At 36.0% G+C, this 15572-nt stretch overlaps 1 protein-coding gene across 1 annotated transcript in view; it reads left to right on the top strand.

Annotated features, from left to right (window-relative positions):
* The window catches only part of KIF11 (kinesin family member 11), a 51044-nt gene extending 37573 nt beyond the window's left edge, over window positions 1-13471 (top strand). Inside the window, exons 18-22 of the mRNA XM_076009979.1 lie at window positions 4499-4778; window positions 7282-7504; window positions 8761-8912; window positions 9326-9442; window positions 12030-13471. Of these exons, the coding sequence (XP_075866094.1) occupies window positions 4499-4778; window positions 7282-7504; window positions 8761-8912; window positions 9326-9442; window positions 12030-12161 (904 nt within the window). The 3' untranslated portion in view covers window positions 12162-13471. The remainder of the gene's footprint in view (window positions 1-4498; window positions 4779-7281; window positions 7505-8760; window positions 8913-9325; window positions 9443-12029) is intronic.
* Window positions 13472-15572: the final 2101 nt, after the last annotated feature.

The following is a 15572-nucleotide window of genomic DNA, read 5'->3' as shown; positions in this document are numbered from 1 at the left end:
CACCATAAGCCTAAGATATTTGCTATCTGGCTTTTTAAAGAAAAAGCGTGCTGATTCCCATCCTAGAGTTTAATGTTGCTTTCAGAACCTCACTGCTTGCCAATCCTGCATACTTACCATACCTCCAGTCAGACCTATGTTTTCTTTTAGGAGTTTTACAATTTTATGTTTTACATTTAAATCCATCATCCATTTAAAATTTTTATGTAACATGATATTTGTCAAGGTTCAATTTTTTGCCTGTGAATATTCTAAACTCATGAGGAGAAAGCTATTCTATTATATTTACCTCTATTTTTGCCTATGTAATTGTTCCTTCCTGAAGTTCCAAGCTTCCTTTGCTGTGGAGAACTTTTTAGTCTTTAAACGTAAGTCTGCTAGCCACAAATTCTGTTTTCCTTTGTCTGAGAATGTTCTGATTTCTCCTTCATTCCTAAAAGCTATTTTCACTGGATATAGAATTCAGGGTTGACATTTCTTTTTTTTTTTTCTTAAGTATTTGAGATATGTTTTTCCGTCTCCTTCTGGTCTCTACAAGATGAGAAGTCCATCGTCATTCAAGTAATTCTTCCCCTATAGGCAATTTCTCTGCAGTTGCTTTCAAGATTTTTTTCTGTCTTTAGTGTTTAGAAATATGATTATATTGTGTATACTTATTTATTTCTTTCTTTGAGTTTATTTTGTTTGGGGATTGTTCCACTTCTTAAATCTGTAGGCTTATTCTGCCTTTCACCAAAGTTGGGAAATTTTCATCTATTAGTTTTTGAATATTTTTCAGTCCCATACTCTTTCCCCTCTGCACCTATGACTTTGATGACACAAATGTTAGATTTTTTATTATGGTCCCTGATGGGGGAGATATGCACGTGCGTGCGCACACACACATACATATTTCTCATATATATATATAATTTTTTCCCTGTTTGTTGTTCAGATTGGGTAAATTCTATTGATCTGTCTTCACGTTCACTGAGTCTTCCTTGGTCATCTCTAACCTACTGTCGAGCCTGTTCAATGAAATATTTTATTTTTCAGGAAAGTTTTAATTGCTTGTTGAAGCATGTTTAAGATGGCTGCTTTAAAATCCTTTATCACCTGAGTTTTCTCATTGTTGGCATCTTTGATTGTCTTTTTATTCAATTTGTGATTTTCCTGGTTCTTGATATATGATGAGTGATTTTTGATTGTATCTTGAACATTTTGGGTATTATGTTAGGAGATTCAGGATCCCATTTAAGTCTTCTTTTTTAGCAGGCATTTACCCTTTTTAGTTTTAGTGTACAGGTTCTGGCTCAGTTTTGTGGGCTGTGATTCCATTGACAGTTTAATTTTCAGAGCCTGTGTGTGTTATGTATGCTTTATGTGCTTACCACATGACAAAAATTTGTATTTTTTGTTGGATGAAGTATTCTATACATGTCATTTAGGTCAAGTTGATAGATAGTGCTATTCATCTATATCTTTACTGAGTTTCTGCCTACTTGTTCTATCAGTTACTAAGATAGGAGCGTTGAAATCTCCAACTGTAATTGTAGATGTTTTTTATTTCTCTTGTTAGTTCTATCAGTTTTTGCCTCAGGTATTTTTGATACTCTTTTCTTGGCTACACATACATTTAGGATTGTTATGTCTCCTTAGAGAATTGACCCCTTTATCATTATGTAATATCCCTTTTATTCCTGATAATCTTTCTTGTTCTGAAATCTACTTTGTCCAACAATCTATAACTTTCAACTGATTTGTTTAGACCATTCACATTTAAAATGAGTATTGATATAGTTGTATTAAAATCTGCCATTTTGCTATTTTTATTTGTTGCATTATTTGTTCTTTATTTCTTTTTTCCTCTTTTTGCCTTTCCTAATTTAAATTGAGCATTTTTTTTGTTTTGTTTTGTTTTTTGAGACAGAGTCTCACTTTGTTGCCCAGGCTAGAGTGAGTGCCATGGCATCAGCCTCGCTCACAGCAACCTCAATCTCCTGGGCTCAAGCGATCCTCCTGCCTCAGCCTCCCAAGTAGCTGGGACTACAGGCATGCGCCACCATGCCCGGCCAATTTTTTGTATATATATTTTTAGTTGGTCAATTAATTTCTTTCTATTTTTGGTAGAGACGGGGTCTCGCTCAGGCTGGTTTCGAACTCCTTACCTTGAGCAATCTGCCCTCCTCGGCCTCCCAAAGTGCTAGGATTACAGGCGTGAGCCACCTCGCCCGGCCATAAATTGAGCATTTTTATGTTTTCATTTTATCTCTTCCATTAACTTGTTTATACTTTATTACCTTTTTTTGTGGTTTTTCTAGGATTTATAATATCTTTTTTTTTTTTTTTTTGAGATAGAGTCTCTGTTGCCTAGGCTAGAGTGCAGTGGCATCATCATAGCTCACTGTAAACTCCAACTCCTGGGCTCAAGTGGTCTTCTTGCCTCAGCCTCCTGTGGAGCTGGGACTATAGGTATGCACCACCTTGCCTGGCTAATTTTTTTCTATGTTTTGTAGAGACAGGCCTTGCTTTTGCCCAGGCTGGTCTCGAACTCCTGGCCTCAAGTGATCTTCCTGTCTCTGCCTCCCAAGGTGATAGCATTACAGGCATGAGCCACCATGCTCAGCTTACATTTTTAAATAATTTAAATCCACTATCAAATAATTTGACATGTAATGAAAGGACCTTATAAATACATTCCCATTTCCTTCTTCCCATGTCTGTGTTGTTTTTTCACGTATCTTACTGGTACATGTGTTATATACATATACCTAATACATTGTTACTTGAATTGCTTTATCTATTTTCTTTGAGACAGAGTCTTGCTCTGTCGCCCTGGGTAGAGTGCAGCAGTATCATCATAGCTCACTGCAACCTCAAACTCCTGGGCTTAAACAATCCTCTTGCCTCAGCCTCCCAAGTAGCTGGGACTACAGGCACACACCACCATGCCCAGCTAACTGTTCTGTTTTTTGTAGTGACAGGTCTTGCTTTTGCTCGGGCTGGTCTTAAATCCCTGAGCTTAAGCAATCCTCCTGCCTTGGCTTCCCAGAGTACCTAGGATTACAAGCAGGAGCCACCGTGCCTAGCCTGTTTTCTTTTTTAATATGTCCACTAGAAAATTTGAAATTATATATGTGACTCACATTATATTTCTATTGAGCAGTGTTGCTCTGGAATTCTAGCCATCACATATATATGTCACTACCTAATGTCTGTCAACTGTTTTTCAGCCCTGTTGTCGATCCTATTCAGTATAGCATATTCTATTGTGAACTTTTTGTAGATTCTGAATCTAGAAAGTATTTCCTACTTTTTATTCCTAGTGTCCAGGCTAATGGATTTCTGGCTCATTCCTTAGCTTTAGAGGGAATAACTAGAGCAGGATTGAAGTGGGAAGTGAGCTATGATATACTTTCTTAAGGCCTATGCAAGTCATTTTTCCTGTCTTTCTGACATTAATTATCCACATCATTGTTTATCAGTGTGTGGTGCTCTGTGTAAAATGACCCATGAATCTAGGTGATATTTATGTACACTGAACCTTTGGCATTGATTGTCATGGTATGTAGCCACTTTTTTTTTTTTTTTTTTTTTTTTTTTTTTTTTTTTTTATATGTAGCCACTTTTGACTAAATCTCATCTTCCCACTGGTTGTAAGTTCTTTGTGGGGAGTGATTTATGTTGATAGTGTCCAAATTTACCACTTAACTTTCTTTTCCTTTTTCAGCCACTTCCACTTAATTTGTAGGTTTGGTTTTGAACATGTTTACTTACTTAGTTTACCCACATGGTGTACCATCTAGCAATAATAGAGAGTAACTTTCATTCACTAGGGTTTAACTCTGTGGTCCTGTGAGATGGCTTTGAATGCTATAGGGAAACACACTGAGAGGAGGAAATCATCAATGAATTTTAAGTGTATATTTTAACTGATGTTAGTTTTATATCAAGTTTCTGTCACATTTTTCTGTATGTATAATTTGTCATACCCAGATATGATTTCTTTTAATTATTAGAAAAGTTTATAGTTGACTTTGTAAAATAACTTTTATAATGTTTATGATTTATTTTATGTACTAGGCAAGGGAAACTGCTTCATAACAGAATAATGGACAAATTGGCCAATTTAGGGACTAGACCAGAGGCTGTCAGAGATGTCCTGAAGTAACAGTTTAGTAAGAGGAATAAAACAAGTAGATAAATTTCATTTTGATAACTGTATAATACTGTAAAAGGTACAAAGGAAAGCATCAAATCTGGAGGGCTGGGAAAGGTTTCATGAGGAAAGATGATCTTTTCAAATGTCATTTAATGACAGATGTGATGTCAGTCTGCTGTGAAAAGACACTGGCCAAAGCATCCATCATCAATGTAGAAGATTCCTTAAGACCTTGGGCCCTGGAGCCAGACAGCCTGCATTCAAATCTGCTATCTTAGGGCTGTGTGATCTACAGAAACTATATATCCTTTTAGTCTTAGTTTTCAGTTTCAACAATGTCATTCTCCTTTCTTGCAGGAAATCTAAGGATATTATCAACAAAACAACTTTTCACAGCAAAAAATTTTGTGCTGATTCTGATGGCTTGTCACAGGAACTCAGACATTTTAACCAAGAAGGTATAACATTGGTTGAAGAGTCTGTGAAGCACTGTGATAAACTCAGTAGCAACCTGGAAAAAATATCTCAAGAGACTGATCAGAGATGTGAGTCTCTGAATACAAACACAGTGCATTTTTCTGAACAGTGGATATCCTGCTTAAATAAAAAGGAACAGGAACTTCAGAACTTACTGGAGGTAAATTGGAACCTATTTTGGGGAGAATAGTAATAACCAGAAAATTAAATTTCCTAGCTAAGAACTGGCTTCAAAACAAATTGTATTTTAAGATATAATGATTTAAAACTTCTAAGTATAATACTTGATGTGCTTATACATGATCTTGTTTCATGCTTGATATAATGTCTTCTAAATCTTGACGTTAATTTAACATTTGTCCAGTTTCTGTCCTGTATCTATCCTTGATTTTTGACTTATCAGTTTTCTCAGGGAAGGGAGCACCCTGTCTTTTGATATATAATACCTTCCACTTATATATGATTTTTGCTCTTCTCCAGGTACAGTCAGACCTATTATTGCTTTAAGTGTTTAGGATATTGTTCTGGTGGCTCAAAGGATACTTGATAGGTTTGTGGGTTTGCTTGAACTTAACACTTGCATGAGTCCTTTGTGACTTAGTTTTTTCTTTCTGTGCAATACACGGATTTTACTAACATTCTCAGGAACTAGGTACAAAGAATAAGTAAGTATTTTAAGCTGTATAAGCTCTTTTCCCTAAAAGGAACCAGAGTTCATGGAGAAATAGCTGACTTCAAGTTTAAGGCAGAAAATGTGTAAAAAATGAGCCTAGAGATCTTATCATATCAGAAAGTAAGGAAGCTATTAAAAATTACTAGGATTGTGTCAAAAGGACTTAGTAGCCAACCTTTCCCTGTTCAAAGGTCGTATAATTTGAGCATCAAAAAGAATAATGGCTATAGTGGATTTAAAACACATCAAATATATTAAAGCTCATGAATTCATACACATTTCATAAGCCTCTTTTCTTTTCTTTTTTTTCTTTCTTTCTTTTTTCTTTTTTTTTTTTTTTTTTGACAGAGTCTTACTCTGTTGCCCAAGCTAGAGTAAGTGCCATGGCATCAGCCTAGCTCACAGCAACCTCAAACTCCTGGGCTCAAGCAATCCTGCTGCCTCATGCCTCAGCCTCCTGAGTAGCTGGGACTACAGGCATGCACCACCATGCCCAGCTAATTTTTTGTACATATATTTTCAGTTGATCAATTAATTTCTTTCTATTTTTAGTAGAGATGGGGTCTGGCGCTTGCTCAGGCTGGTTTTGAACTTCTGACCTTGAGCAATCCGCCTGCCTTGGCCTTCCAGAGTGCTTAGGATTACAGGCGTGAGCCACCACGCCTGGCCCATAAGCTCCTTTGGATCATTCTAGGGAAGCAATGCATTACTCTGAAACTTGTCAATAAAGAAACAATATAGCATCTATCTGTCTTTCCTGAAAGAACCATATCTTTGGTTCAACAGGATAATTAATGAAGAAAAGTATTTTGTAGATTCTCAAATAATAAAGTGGAGAAGAAATGATAGAATTAATATATCACCATTTTGCAACTCCTAATGAAATAACCCCTGTGGACATTAATGGCTGCTTAAACCATTTGATCTAAAGCTGATGGCAAACTTTATAATTAATAGGGTAACCATACGTGAACCTACTGATTAATCTTAACAAGAGAGACACAACTAGACATGTGCTTTCAGTACCACCTATGAAATATTCTTACCAAAATATTAAACCTGAATTAGATCAAGCCTTTAGATTTAATAACCAGTTTATAGAAAATACAAGGCTAGTTGCAGTGGCATATGCCTATAGTCCAAGCTACTCAGGAGGCTGAAGCAGGACCCCTTGAGCCTAGGAATTTGAGGCTGCAGTGAGCTATGATCGTGTCATTGTATTCCAGCCTAGGCAACAGAGTGAGACCCTGTCTCAAAAAACACAAGAATAAGAAAATAAAGCATAGATCAGTTAGTCAAATCCAGAATTTGAGATATTCAATAGAGACCTGGTTTCTTCAACAATAAAAATTTTTTTCAAGAGAAAAAAAATATAAGGAAGGATAACTGTAGATCAGAAGAGACTTAAGACTCTAGAGGGCCTTAAGTCCTACTTTGCCTAGATAGTCCTTGTTGTGTTGGGGTAATTAATAAGAATGGGCCCTTTTACTCTAAAAAGTGTCCCAGTTTGGACAATAAATTAAATAGTCAAGTATTTAAGACCTAACCATCAAATCTAGTGATGAATTCTGGTTCAAACAAACTAATTTTGATACATGTTCGAGACGATAGGTAAAATTTGAACATTGACTAGACATTTTGATATGAAGGAATTAATGTTATACTTTTTAGATGTGATAGTGGTCTTAAAATGCTCTTAACTTGAAGAGATATATGCTGAAGTAAATGGATGAAACGATACAGGATTTGCTTCAAAATAATCCTGGGTCTGAGGAGGAAGTGGCTAATCTTGTTTCATTTGTATCCTATGTGTTGGTAAATGTGCTGGGTAATGAATACAAGGGATTACTTAAACTGTTTTCTTTATTTTTGTATGTGTTTATAGAACTTTTATTAGGGAAAATTTCAAGGTAAGGAAAAATGACATAGTGAATAAAGGACTGACAACTTTAATATTAGTAATGAGAAAACTTATTTGCATCATTTACAGGTTGTAAGCCAATGTTGTGAGGCTTCAAATTCAGAGATCACTGAAAAATTTCGTGGACATAAAGCAACTAATGAGAACCAGCGTAACGTTTTTCTTGATCAGATAACTATTGATGAAGAAAAATTGATAGCACAAAATCTAGAACTTAATGAAACTATAAAAGTTGGTTTGACTAAGCTTAATTGCTTTCTGCAACAGGATCTGAAACTTGATATCCCAACAGGTAATTTAAAAGGGAAATAGAATTGTTAAATTTTTTGAAGTTGAACTTAACCCAGTACAGTGTCAGATATTCGGAAAAACTAGGTCCTGTCATTGCCTGATGGGAATTTGCCATCTCACAATAATCAACTCAAATATGAAAAAACTGGAACCCCAAAGCTGTTTTAATCAAGCATTAGGTGTCATGATATAGGTGATAATGTACTCCTAGAAATTTGGACATTGCAATTCAGCAAAATTTCACAAACATTCAGGGAACTGACTTTGTTAAGAAAAACATTTTCAAAGCAAAAACTGACCATTTACCCAGCACTGTCTGTAAGAGGATGTTTTAGTGCCCAAAATATTGGAAGGATATGATTGACTAAATCTAGTTTAATGCAAAGTTCACCACATTGTGCATTTTATTGTATCTCTTTCATTTTGTCATGGCATTTAGAAATCACCATTTTGAGAGATCAGATATGGCAAAGCCCAGTGTAGGCCATGATTGAGGGAGGCCTTCATGGAAGAAGTGTAACAAGCTGTTTTACACAGAATGAATAACTGGATTCTTCCCTGGATTGTGATGATAGTTGCATACCCTGTAAATTCATTAAAAATCATTGAGTTATACACTTTAAATGAGTGAATTTTATGGCATGTAAAATTATACCTCAAAGCTGTTTTTTTTAAAGCAGTTATAAAAGGAGATTGTGCTACAGAATGTTGGTTTATTTTTTCACCGAAAGACTTGTAAGATTTAAGTTCATTTTTCAATGAAATTGGGAATGTAAATACTGAGTGAAAAGGCAAATGCATTTGTAAGTTATGAAAGCATGAGCTCATTTTAAAGAAATGTAACTGGTTAATATTTACTGGTTAAAGAAATGTAGCTGGTTAATAATTACCACCAAGCCACATTTATAGTAAAATGATTACTCCTATCAAAGTAATCATGTTGGGAAATCTGTACTCTTAGAGTCTATAACACATCTTTTGTACATCCTCAGAGATGGAAAACTTCATATTTTGAGAGTAGGATGGATCTTGAAAATAGTCAAGTCTATTTATTTAAGGTCAGTTGTCAAACTAGAAAGTATTATTAGTTGCAAGCAATGTGTGCCTCATAGGTAACAAGAGTGATTCTCATGTATGGCAATTGTATAATATTTTTGGAAGACAAGACTCACTTGGAAGTGTAAGTTTTAGCATTTTAAAGAAAATTGTATTTATATCTCAGAATAATTTTTCCTACTTACCTAATGTCCACTAAAGGTATGACACCACAAAGGAAAAATTACTTATACCCATCAACACTGGTGAGAACTGAACCTCGTGAACATCTTCTTGATCAATTGGAAAGGAAGCAGCCTGAGCTGTTCATGATGGTAAACTGTTCAGGGAATAATAAAGAAGAGACCAGTCAGGTAAAATTTAAAGCAGCATAATTTTAGAACTCTCCTATAAACTCTTGATGTGGTTAGCTTTATGTGAAGAATTTTATTGTGTGCCCTTCAATCTTCCCCTGCCGCTCATTAATGACAGTTGTCTGTCCCTTAGGCTTGTTTCTTCTAATCTTATCAGTTTTTCAATTACTAGACTAGTAGATAATTATAATCATATTTATATTCTGTTTATTAACATTTTATATAGGAACCTCTACTCTATATAAAAGACATAGAGTCAAGGGATTATTATTTGTATACTTTCTGCTAATTTTGTTGAGGTTTAACTTTTATACAACAAGCACTGTGTTAAATTTAAAGAAGAAAACTGCCTTTACTTTCATGATGATTTTTATGCCCTTGGACCTTGTCACTCATCCAGCTTCTTATTTTAGGACATGGATATAGAAAAGGCAGTTCTGAGGCAATACATTGAAGAAGCTCTAAGTCAAGAGCCACCTGTAGAGGCTAGTGTGGATTGTTCATCAATTGGTGGAGTTCCATTTTTCCAGGTACCTGATTATATTATATCAGATAACCCACATCTGATGTAAGTCATTCGCTTACTACTCTATATAAAGGCAATACTCTTCGTGAGAAGAACAGCAAAACTTTTCAGTCATTCCTTTGGCATGGTTTATTAACTTTTCCAATTTAAATTACTTACACAAATCTAATATTGATAATGGGGTTTCTATAGAATAAATAAAGGCAAAATTTTACTTAACTATATCCTCAGCTACTGTGTTTCCCTGAAAATAAAACCTACCCATAAAATAAGCCCTAGCAGGATTTCTAACCATGTGCGCAATATAAGCCCTACCCGGAAAATAAGACCTAGTGATGGACATGGCTACACATTGTATCTGCACAACCCATGCATTTCGTGGTAAAGAAGATGAGCGGCCCTTCTCATCTGCCCCATGAGAGCTCTGTTGCTCGACATGAGAGATTGGGGCCAATGGTTCTAAAGGAAATAGAGTTGCAAGAAATTCAGGATGGAATTTGGGGTTTGGAGAGTTATGATGATGTTCCAGAAGATGACTTAACTATATTTGAACTATATTTGAATAAATGTAGATTGTTGTACTGTACTTAAAAAAAATAACACATCCCCTGAAAATAAGCCCTAGAGTCTCTTTTTGAGGAAAAATAAATATATGACTCTGTCTTATTTTCGGGGAAACACAGTAGTTATCTTTAGCTATTATAATTATCCCCATTCTGCTACCTATATACTCAGAATGGATACTGAGAGCAGTCATTTCTATCTTCCCCCTCTACGTTTCACACGGTCTTAGAGCCCATCTCTGGCCACAATCAGACTTTGAAGACTAAGAGGTTTAAAAGATTGAGAAACTGGAGGCTTCTTAGGTTCTGTTTCTCTTACCTGAGGCTCTTCTCTTGTTACCTATTCCTCCAAACTCCCTGAGCTCCTTGCCTACTCTGATCCTATGCAATTAAATCTTGTGAACTATTCCCACCCCCCTTTTAACTCTATTGGGAGCACAGCTCTATAAATTGCCTAGTGTGTTTCCCTCTAATTTGAAGATACAAGCTAAGGCAGAGTGTGTGAAGTAAGAATTTCCTTATGAAGGACATTGATATCTACATTTTACAGTTGAATTGCCACTTCTGATATGTACCTGTTTTTAATAGACTTATAGGTCTTTCCCTCAAGGTCTGAAGATTCTATCCCTGATTCAACTCTTAAAAGTTCACTTTAGATTCTCTTAAATTCCTCTGTGTCTATCTCTGGTAATTTTATCCTAAAATTCTTCCTACCTTTTGCTTTATTCTTTACTATTATAGAATAGTAAATATATTTCTTTCAGTTTTTCATCCCTCTCTTTAATCTTATGAAGTTAGGAAAAGAGGGAAAGATAAAAGAACCTTAGTGACCACTTAATAATACCTGGTCAGAAATCTTTTCATTATTATCATTTGTGGCATTTTGAAGGCTGGCCTTAGTGATTCAGCTAGAGCAAGGAAATCCCTACAGTATCAGAAAAGATTTGGGATTGAGTTTTAGACTTTCAGCTGAAGTCCAGAAATGACCTTTTCTTTAATAGCCGTCTGATAAGGGAGTTATTCTGGGTTTAAAACTTTAAAAGTTGGTTTATGATTTGTCTCAGCATTGATAATTGATTGTACAGTGAATGTCCCCAGTCTCAATGTTTTCTATAGGCAAGGAGGAAGATTCCAGCAAAATATAACTCCCAAATAAGGAATAGGAATTGAGTTTTTAAAAAGATAAAATACGATTTTTAAATAAGTAAAAGTGTCTTAAGGTAGTCCATATATCAGCATCTCTACTTAAAGTAGAATTTGCTTTTTTTGCACTATAGCAAATCTTTGTTTCCCTAGAGCAGGGTTCTTTGAGGGCAGCACTACTGATATGTTAAACTAGATAATTCTTTGTTGTGGTGGGCTTTCATGTGGATCTTGCTATGTGGAGCTGCATCCTTGGCTCCTACTTAGTAGCACTCCCTAGTTGTAACAACTAAAAATGTCTCTAGATATTACCAAATGTTCCCTGGAAGGCAAAATCACTCCCTGATAAGAACCACTAAATCTGTAATTCTGTCTTAAGAAATAATGCAAAAAATTAGTATTTCTTTCAGCCTACTTCTTTCATTAGTGGTAAAATAAAGAAGGTATCTGGCTGAGTGTAGTGGCTCATGCCTGTAATTCCAGCACTTTGGGAAACTTAAAGTGGGAGGATCACTTGAGGCCAGGAGTTCCAGACCAGCCTGGGCAACATAGTGAGACCTTGCCTCTACAAAAAAAATTAGCTGGTGTGGTGGCATGCACCTGAGCAACTCAGGAGGATGGGTTGGGGGATTGTTTGAGCCCAGGAGTTTGAGGCTGCAGTGAGCTATGATCATACCATTACACTCTAGCCTGGGTGACAAGAGTGAGACCCTGTCTCTAAGCAAAAAAATAAATAAATAAAATTAAAAAGGAGGGCATGCACCTCTACTTGCCAAATAAATTGTTGGCTCAAACTTGTGCTAAAATTTTTCTGAAGTTAGAGTATAGCTAATGTGTGTCAAATGTTATTTTATGTTGACTTAATTTCTCTACTTATATCCACAGCATAAAAAGTCACATGGAAAAGACAAAGAAAACAGAGGCATTAATCCAGTGGAGAGGTCTAAAGTGGAAGAAACTACAGAGCACTCTGCTACAAAGAGCAGATTACCTCTACGGGCCCAGATAAATCTTTAGTTAACTTGAGGGTCAGAGATTTTATTTTAAAGAAACATTAAGACTAAAACCTGAAACCCCAGAACTTGAGCCTTGTATATAGATTTTTAAAGAATTGATTAAGGCAAGATAGTACTGTAAACTTTATTGAACTTAATATCTACCCATTTTTCTGTCATCCTAAAGTTCACTGTGTATTAAGTTGGGTTTCATTTGGAATATGCATTTAGCAAATATATATTTCTAGCTTTTCATATAATGTAGCTTTTTTATAAAAAATGAAAAAAATTGTACATTATTAAATGAGGAATATATAGGAATTGTATTGGTCTTCTGTGCTTGAACTTACATAGGTAAATATCATCAAAACTTGGCCTTGGAAAAAACCATCTCATTTCTTTTCTTGCTGTGATTTAATTAAGTTTGTGTTTGCTTGCCTTGCCTCCCTAGACTTCCCCCAGCTCAATTTCTCCCTTTTTATTTTTCACCAAACCATTTGTATAGCTACAAAAGGTATCCTTGTTATGAGAGATAGCCAGAATTTACAAAGAAATCTTTAACACTTTTTAGTGGTTATCTAAAATCACTGTCAACAATAAACATAACCTTAGAAGTATCCCTTCCTTCAATATTTTTGTTTCCCATAGATAAGAAAGCATTTCATTTTTTGTTATGAGGCCTAACATATTAGCCCCGCAGAGTTCACAAAAAGCCCACTTCTCCAGAATTTAAATTGCTATTATGGGAGAGCAATGAGCTCTCCCATACCTAGAGTTCTGATTAATGGTTATGCAGCCTCACTCTAAGGCCTGTGTCTTTTGGAGAAGGTCACAATGATTTAAGGACTTTTTGAAACTACTATTTATGTCTATAATTCATATTCTTTTGTTTACCTGATGAAACTTTTTGGTGTTCCTTGTTCGTATATAATAAAATACGTGTATATATATATTTTTTCTTGAGATCTTAACCCTTAGGAGGGCCCTGGCATTTTCGATCTGGCAACCATATTTTTGGAAGTTGAGATGTTTCAGCATGAAGAACTAGAGCACTTAGAGGGAATATGTCCAAAGAATACATTTTGTGCCCATATCAAGTTTAGTGTATAAATTTTAGAAACATTTGACTTTAATAGTTAAGTAAAACCAAACCTTATTGGAGAATTTAAAAATATGCTACTTATAGGAACTAAATTTACCTTCAGAAGTATTAATTATCTTAGTAAAAATAATGGACGTAATTTCTCTGCAAAATCAGATGTCAATATAACCTATGGATAATATCTAATAAACTACCCCCCTTGGTAAATCCATTAATAAATTTAGTTTCAGCACTTCTACTTGTTTGCTCCATAATTTCATTTCTGTCAATGAGTTATGCAAGCTGTACTAACTTTCCTAAAATAAACTTGTACACAGGTACCACCATGGAAGAAGGGCCGTGGTAAACGTTGCAAGGTTTTAGTCACACTCCAAGGGGCTACACTTTAGGTGGAAGATTAATCAGAAATACATTGGTCCTCACGTGGCCTGAAGTCCAGCTTTAAGTCATCTCGTTCCATGACTGTTTTAAAAAGAATGCTAATTTAACTGCCTGACAAAGCAAAAGAATTTTAACATCCCGAGTCATAAATTAGCTCTACGAATTTTCATATACAGTGTCAGGCCCTCAAAAAATAACTGAGTGGCATCAGCAAAAATGGCAAAGTAGGTAGTTTCAAGGACCTGTTCCTCCACAGAAACATTGGAAAATCAAGCAAAAACATTCAGAAACAACTCTGACAGAACTCTGGAAAACAGTCAAAGGTTTATAGCCACTAAGCACATGCGGAATCAAGAAAAAGGAAATCTAAAAACAGAAGACAAGCTTCTCTGTGATTTACTCACCCTCTCCCCATTCTCTTCTTTAGTTCTACAGCAGTCTTGAAGACAGCAGCCCACATTTTCAGCATGGAACCTAGTCCCTGGTTCCTAGAAAAAAGAGAGGTCTTATTCTTGAAAGATTATATTTTAACCTGTCTGGGGCAACCGGAAGGACTTACACAAGACACTTGCCTTTGTTTCCTCTAACTCCTAACTCAAGGTGGAAAAGTGGAGGGCATTTCTCATCAGGCAAATGAACAACTGCTGACAGCTGGGGCAGAAAAATTACAGTCGAGGTAAACAAAGGAGTGCCTAAAGCCTGAGAGGAAAAGCAGTGGAGAGAATTTCTTAGGGAAATTAGGTCATTCAAAAGCACTGTGTATTCTGGGGAATTTAGAAAGCCATGAGAATGCCCAGGTCAAGTTGCATGTTCAGAGAAGACCTGAGAAGGCCCTAAGCTTTAACTGATCCCTACACTCAGTACAAGCAGGAAGAAAAGGCAGATTTTAAATGACCTGGCTAATTTTTTTATTTTTATTTTTTGGAGACAGGATCTTTCTATTCTTTGGAGACAGGATCTTTTGCCCAGGCTGGTTTCAAACTCCTAGCTTCAAGTGATCCTCCTGTCTCCGTCTCCCACAGTGGTGAGATTATAGGCATGAGCCACTCACTGCACCTGGCCCCAAGGTTTTTAAATCAACTGTCTCAAATACGCTTAAAAAATGAAAGGAAATCAAGAAAACAATTGAGAATTATCAATAAAGAAACTATAAAAAGGAACTATACAAATTAGGGGCCGAAAAGTACAATAACAAAGGGGAAAACTATCACTGAAGGGTTCTAACAGCAGATAAGAGCAGGCAGTAGAAAGAATCAGTGAAGCTGAAGGTAAGTGAACTGAAATTATTCAATCTGGGGAGCAGCAAGAAAAGAATGAAGGAAAATAAACAACTTAAGAGACCCAGGGAGTACCACCAAGCCTATCAACATTTGTAAAATGGGAATTTCAGAAGAGAGGAAGGGGCAGAAAGAATATTTAAAGAAATAATGGCTAAAAACACCTCAAATTTGTTAGAATACTTGAATCTACATACTCAAGAAGTTTATGGAACTCCAAATAAAATAAACTCAGAAGAGCTCCATGGCAAGACACATATAATCAAACTGTACAAAGCTGAAGACGAAAACATCAAGAGAGTAACCATCAGAAGTGCAAATCAAAACCATGATGACATCCTACTTTATATCCATAAAGATGGATATAAGAGGCCGGGTGTGGTGGCTCACGCCTGTAATCCTAGCACTCTGGGAGGCCAAGGCCGGCTGATTGCTCAAGGTCAGGAGTTCGAAACCAGCCTGAGTGAGACCTCGTCTATACTAAAAATAGAAATTCATTGACCAACTAAAAATATATATACAAAAACCTAGCTGGGCATGGTGGCGCATGCCTGTAGTCCCAGCTACTTGGGAGGCTGAGGCAGAAGGATTGCTTGAGCCCAGGAGTTTGAGGTTGCTGTGAGCTAGGCTGACGCCATGGCACTCACTCTAGCCTGGGCAACAGAGTAAGACT

Source organism: Microcebus murinus, chromosome 14 (genome assembly GCF_040939455.1).
Source record: "Microcebus murinus isolate Inina chromosome 14, M.murinus_Inina_mat1.0, whole genome shotgun sequence".
Taxonomy (NCBI): domain Eukaryota; kingdom Metazoa; phylum Chordata; class Mammalia; order Primates; family Cheirogaleidae; genus Microcebus; species Microcebus murinus.
Note: the sequence above shows the minus strand (reverse complement) of the source record. Positions and strands in the feature narration are given on the sequence as shown.